General features: G+C 43.2%; 1 protein-coding gene across 1 annotated transcript; it reads left to right on the top strand.

Moving 5' to 3' along the window:
- Positions 1–1,769: 1,769 nt before the first annotated feature.
- On the top strand, positions 1,770–5,443 carry nkx3-2 (NK3 homeobox 2). The gene is made up of 2 exons (XM_041797813.1): positions 1,770–2,375; positions 4,370–5,443. The coding sequence occupies exons 1-2, from the start codon at positions 2,003–2,005 to the stop codon at positions 4,792–4,794; spliced, it is 798 nt and encodes a 265-aa protein (XP_041653747.1). The 5' UTR covers positions 1,770–2,002; the 3' UTR covers positions 4,795–5,443.
- Positions 5,444–6,215: the final 772 nt, after the last annotated feature.

Below are 6,215 nucleotides of genomic sequence, written 5' to 3' on the forward strand. Positions count from 1 at the left end.
TGTTATTATTATTATTATTATTAATATTAATATAAATGTTATTATTATTATTTTTATTATTATTGTATTATTGGGCCTGTTATCAGGAGGATAATTCTCTCATTTACCTCTAGATGTGAAACTTTCTATCGATGTTTTCTTGCTACCAAATTATCAGGCAAAATAAAATCTAATTATTTATTCTTTTAAACGGACGAATCGAATTTTTACATAATTTTTACGAAACTTAAAATCATTAAAAAAAATCTGATGACCAAAAGGGTTATTTCTGTGGCTGTAAGAATCGAACCAGACTTTGATAAATGTTCTGGAAAGAATTTCATTTAAAGGGAATAAAAAATTAAATCTTCTGTCTCTGGTGAATAAATATTAAAAACAGGCCTCCAAGCTTTCTAACTTTGTTTAAGTCAGAGAGAAATGAAATCCCAGCGATCCACCAGGGCGGTAAAATCTCCAGCATTTGAACATCCTCGTGCGTCAGCAGCCGTTAACCTGGTGATTTTTAAAACCATAATAAAAACTTCTTTTTAATCCGTAGAAGAAGAAAAGTGCAGCGCAGCTGAGATCTCTCTGTGGAGCAGAGGTCATGGAACAGCAGAGGTCAGGGTTCAGATCTGCAGATGAGCTTTAACTCTTAAACTGAGCTCTTATTTATGGAAGATTCTAGACTCTATCATTAGAATAATTCATGTCCATGGTGTTTCTGTTTATTCAGAGAATGGAAACACGGGGATGAAAACGTTCACATTTACTTTAACGCTGAAAAAGCGTCTTTAAGGATAAATGAAAACTGTTCAGAGAGTAAATATTCTGTAGAGATAAATTCACTCTCAGTGTCAGTGACTCCTGCTGAGATTTCTCAGAGGCGTGCGTCTCTGTTTCCGGTTCTAAACTGGAACTAAATGAATTTATAATTAGACGGATGTCTCACATTTAATGGAATAATCCAACAGCAGAGGTAGTTGAAGCTGACAGGAGCTTTACGCGCTGCTTTCACTCAAACATTTTCACTAAAATCAGTGAGTTCGCTCCTCTGCTGAGGCCTACCTGTCCCTGGAGGCTGTGGAAGCAGGCTGAAGATGTGAGGAACAGAAGGCATCTGTGAAAACATGGCACGGACAGGTCAGTGTCCAAAATGGTGCCAAAAAGGACAAACGCGTCAAATTACGCACCGAACTCCCACCGGAGGTGTTTGGATGATAAAGGGTTAACCTATAGAAGGATTTCAAATTCCTACTGATTTATTGTCCTGGTGCTACATTCAGGTTTTGGAGGGAAAATAGGACATGCAAATTTCACGGTTTCTTTGAACCAAAACTCATACATGATGCTTCTCTGGCGCTTCAGACTTTTACGCACGAGAATCTGCGCGCCTTGGTGAACTGATTAAGAAAGTTAGGCGAGCAAAGCAATGTGCCACATTCACAGATGAAATCCAACATAACTGATCAGAATCAATAAGAAATGTTGCCATCACCAGATGTGTGGAGGCAAAGTTCGCTCTCTTTAATCCGGATGAGCTTCGGTTTAAATGTGATTTGGAGAAACGTGCTTGTCATTTCAGTCGGCATTTAAAAAAAAATTCTACTAAAATTTTTTTGAACCTTTTTTCCCAACTCGGTTGAAAGCAGCATGACGTCACGTACAGTGGCCAATCCTGGAGCTACTTTCTCCCTCTCTGGACCAATAGGAGGCGATGAGGAGTGCCTGTCAGTCACAGGTGAGGGTGGATGTTTAAAAAAATTGGGTGAAAAGGGCCGGAAAGTGGAGAGAGCCCGAGCTGATGGCAGAGCTATGCGGAGGAGAAGCATCGTGCCTGTGGATGTAGCAGGAACTTTCCAGAGCTTCTCCCGCGGGGATGTGAGCAGGAACCAAACACTGGAGGGAACCAAGCAGCGCCCAACGGAGGGAGTAGCCTAAAATGTGGATGAACTGACATCCACTCCTCTATCCGGGTTGGTTATTCACGCAACTTGAAGAACCAGAGCGCAAATTTCTGAAAATGGCCGTTCGTGGAAACTCGCTGATGCCTTTTTCGATCCAAGCCATCCTGAACAAAAAGGACGACAGCAGGCACTTACCAGACTTGGACATGTGTTTCTCCAAAACGGCGTGCTGGAAAATATTTGGGGAGATGAACGGGGGCTCTCGCGGAGCCGATGAGGAGGCTTGTGAGCCCGCAGATCAGAAAAGCTACGACTCGGACTCGGGTCTGAGCGACGACAACGACAGCAAGACTCCGGCGGCGTGCAAGTCGGAGAAGGACGGGGATCCTGCATCGGACGTGTTGGAGGAAAGTTTTCAGGAAGAGACGGACCATGAGTCTGCAGCTGCGGAGAACGCGAAGAGTGACAGCGAGCCCAATAATGCCACGGGTGAGTAGGACAAGATGCAAAAATGAAGTAGTGATTTGAATAAAACCGCAAAGACTGATGACTTCTCCTGGCTTTATGGCGCAATTGAAAGCGTCTGTCAGTCTTTAAATAATGCCTTCAGTCCTCCTGGTGCAGCTGCAGATTGAAGAGTGCTCTGGGTGTGTTACTGTCTGATCTCAGGCCTGTTTGTAAACTCTCTGGCATCCTGATAACTTTTACGCACAGCGTTTTTAATTTTACGCACAATTATTGACGGATACCCTTAGTTAACATGTGAAAGGCTGGAGCTACAGCACTCGTTTAGGAGTCTCTCGTGGCTTGAGTTACATTATTTTACAAAAAAAAAAAAGAAGGATTTATGTATTTTAAAATTGGCTGACGTGATTGTGCTGCACATTTCTAGAAAGTACACAACCTAAATTTTAAATTGTCAAACACACTCCTGCTAAGGCCCCAATGATCACTCATGTCAGACATTTTCTGCATTTCTCCTGGCTTTGTGGCGCAATTGAAAGCGTCTGTCAGTCTTTAAATAATACCATACAGTCCTGCTGGTGCAGCTGAGCAGATTGAAGAGTGCTCTGGGTGTGTTACTGTCTGATCTCAGGCCTGTTTGTAAACTCTCTGGCATCCTGATAACTTTTACGCACAGCGTTTTTAATTTTAGGCACCACTATTGACGGATACCCTTAGTTAACATAGAAAAAGGCTGGAGCTACAGCACTCATTTTGGGAGTCTCTCGTGGCTTGGGTTATAATGTTTTACAAAAACATTGTTATGTATTTTAAAAATAGATCGGCTGACGTGATTTTGCTGCTTATTGGGGCACATTTCTGGAAAATACACAATCTAAATCTTAAATTTTCAAACATCACTCCTGTTAAGGCCCCAATGGTCACTCATGTCAGACATTTTCTGCAAAGACTAGTGACTTCTCCTGGCTTTATGGCGCAGTTGAAAGCGTCTGTCAGTCTTTAAATAACGCCTTCAGTCCTGCTGGTGCAGCTGCAGATTGAAGAGTGCTCTGGGTGTGTTACTGTATGATCTCAGGCCTGTTTGTAACCTTTCTGGCAACCTGATAACTTTTACGCACAGCGTTACGCACGACTATTGACGGATACCCTTAGTTTCCATGTAAAAGGCTGGAGCTACAGCACTCATTTAGGAGTCTCTCGTGGCTCGGGATAAATAATTTTTTAAAATAAGGATTTTTATTTCAAAAATAAGTAGGCTGACGTGATTGTGCTGCACATTTCTGGAAAATACTCAATCTTAAAATATCAAACACCACTCCTGTTAGGGCCCGAATGATCAGCACAGATGCAAAAATGAAGTACTGATTTTTATAAAACCGCAAAGACTAGTGACTTCTCCTGGCTTTATGGCGCAACTGAAAGCGTCTGTCAGTCTTTAAATGCTGCCATACAGTCCTGCTGGTGCAGCTGCAGATGGAAACGAGTGCTCTGGGTGTGTTACTGTCTGATCTCAGGCCTGTTTGTAAACTCTCTGGCATTCTGATAACTTTTACGCACAGCGTTTTTAGTTTGACGCACAATTATTGACGGATACTATTAATTTACATGTAAAAGAATGGAGCTACAGCACTCATTTAGGAGTCTCTCGTGGCTTGGGATAAATAAGAATTTAAAAAAAGATTTTTATGTCAAAAATAGATGGGCTGACGTGATTGTGCTGCTTACTGATTCTAAAAAATACACAATCTAAATCTTAAAATGTCAAACACACTCCTGTTAAGGCCCGAATGGTCACTCATGTCAGACATTTTCTTCTTTAGACTTAAACCTTTAAAACTAAAAATTCAAGCTAATTATCATGTAGAAATAAAATACAACAACCTGCTAAAAAATTAGAATTGTTTGGATAAAAACGCACGAGGCTCCCTCCACACAGGTCGATCCCAGCTGTGCTAAGATGACAAACAGGTTCAGGGATTAACCCCCATGTTGCATCTGCCTGTCCCCCCCTCTCCCAGACTCCAGCACCCTGGACGAGAAGAGCCTGGATCAGCCCAAACAGCGGAAGAAGCGCTCCAGGGCCGCTTTCTCTCACGCGCAGGTTTTCGAGCTGGAGCGCCGTTTCAACCACCAGCGGTACCTGTCCGGGCCTGAGCGCGCGGACCTGGCGGCTTCCCTGAAGCTCACTGAGACTCAGGTCAAGATCTGGTTCCAGAACCGCAGGTATAAGACGAAGCGTCGCCAGATGGCCGCCGATCTCATGGCCTCCACCCCGGCTGCGAAGAAGGTGGCGGTGAAAGTTTTGGTGCGGGACGACCAGAGACAGTACGGCCCGGGGGAGATCCTGCGGCCCCCGCTGCTCTCCCTGCAGCCGTCCTACTATTACCCCTATGCCTACTGCCTCCCTGCGTGGACACTCTCTGCGTGCGCGGGGAACCAGTGAGAACTCGGTGACTGTATTTATTCATTTTTCTTAATATTTTCACTCCCAGGAAATTCAAGTTTGTATTTTTCTGACAAGAGGAGGAGCGTCTCCAATGAACTGCCTCACCGCGGTGTTCAGGCCAGATCAGGGTTCCTAAAACATCCCAGAATCCTCACAGTGACTCCTTCTCTCATGTAGTGAGTCTGTCCGGAGGAGCCCGGAGTCAGAGGACTTCTCTGATCCTTTAGACATGAAAGCAGAATGTAAATGAGCGGGAGACTCGCTGGAACACTTCAGTCTTCTCCTGGGAGACTTCTGAGACTCCTCTTAGGGAACATGTGGCATCAGACTGAACATGCCACCTTTATTTCACACGCGCCTTCCTACCTCTGCAGTGATTGGATACAAGCATATTCCGTTGACCTTTCATAGAGTTGTTCTGTTGCAGGGTGTGTTTATGTGTTGTTTCTTGCTGTGTTTGTAAAGGTAAGATATTTGGGCACCTTTGAGCGTATCCGGTTATTATTTCAGTGTAAAAATGTGCTCAGGTGTCGGACTGAGAGGAGGGGGACTTTCTAGTCCTGACAGCAGACAGACCAACTGAACTGTACCTTTATTATCGTGTTCAATGACTGTTTAGACATTAAAACATATCAGGCATAACTTATTTGGATGATATTTTATTTCAAGCTTTTACAGTTTAACGCAATGGCGTCACCAAAATCAGCTTTAACCGTAAATCAAGGATGCGTTGCGCACAATTTTTGAGCAGAAATCTTTACCTAATTATGACGCTGAAGCCTCGCTAGTTTGCCTTTTTGCGCAGAGGGAAAAAGAGCGCAACGTGATTCATCGAAAATGACGTGAAATCGCCATTTTGTCATTTTGAAGCTCCCACAAATAACTTCCAATTTAACCAGAATATCACAGTTTTCTGTTATTATTGTTTCAGACATATGCCCGGCCCACATGGGCTCACATGACTCCAAGAACTCAGACAGAACCAGGATCAGAGTCCATCCCTGTGGAACCGAGAGGAAGATGGAGACGAACTGAAAATGAGTTCAATAAAGTATCTCGTCTTCTTTTAGGTTTTTTACACTTAACGGGGAATTTGTTTTGGTGTTCTTTGGTGCAAAGTACGATTACATGGTAGATAAAATAGGAGAAAATAGATAGATGGGCAAAAGGTAAAAATAATAGAAATAAGGTAAGGTGCATGCATTCATAATTAGAATAAAATAAATGATATACAGTTATTCACATAGTCATAAAATAAGACACAGTCTTTACGTCACACTGTGGGTTAATGAACCCAGCCTGAGTTCGTGCATCCCTGGGATGTCAGTGACTGAGGGGCTGCATGAAGTTAGTGGAGGTGGAGGGTCCAGGCTTCTGAGACAAGATTAGCAAGCTTAAACACATCAAACTTAAACAGA

Source organism: Cheilinus undulatus, linkage group 10, assembly GCF_018320785.1.
Source record: "Cheilinus undulatus linkage group 10, ASM1832078v1, whole genome shotgun sequence".
In the NCBI taxonomy this organism is placed as follows: Eukaryota; Metazoa; Chordata; class Actinopteri; order Labriformes; family Labridae; genus Cheilinus; species Cheilinus undulatus.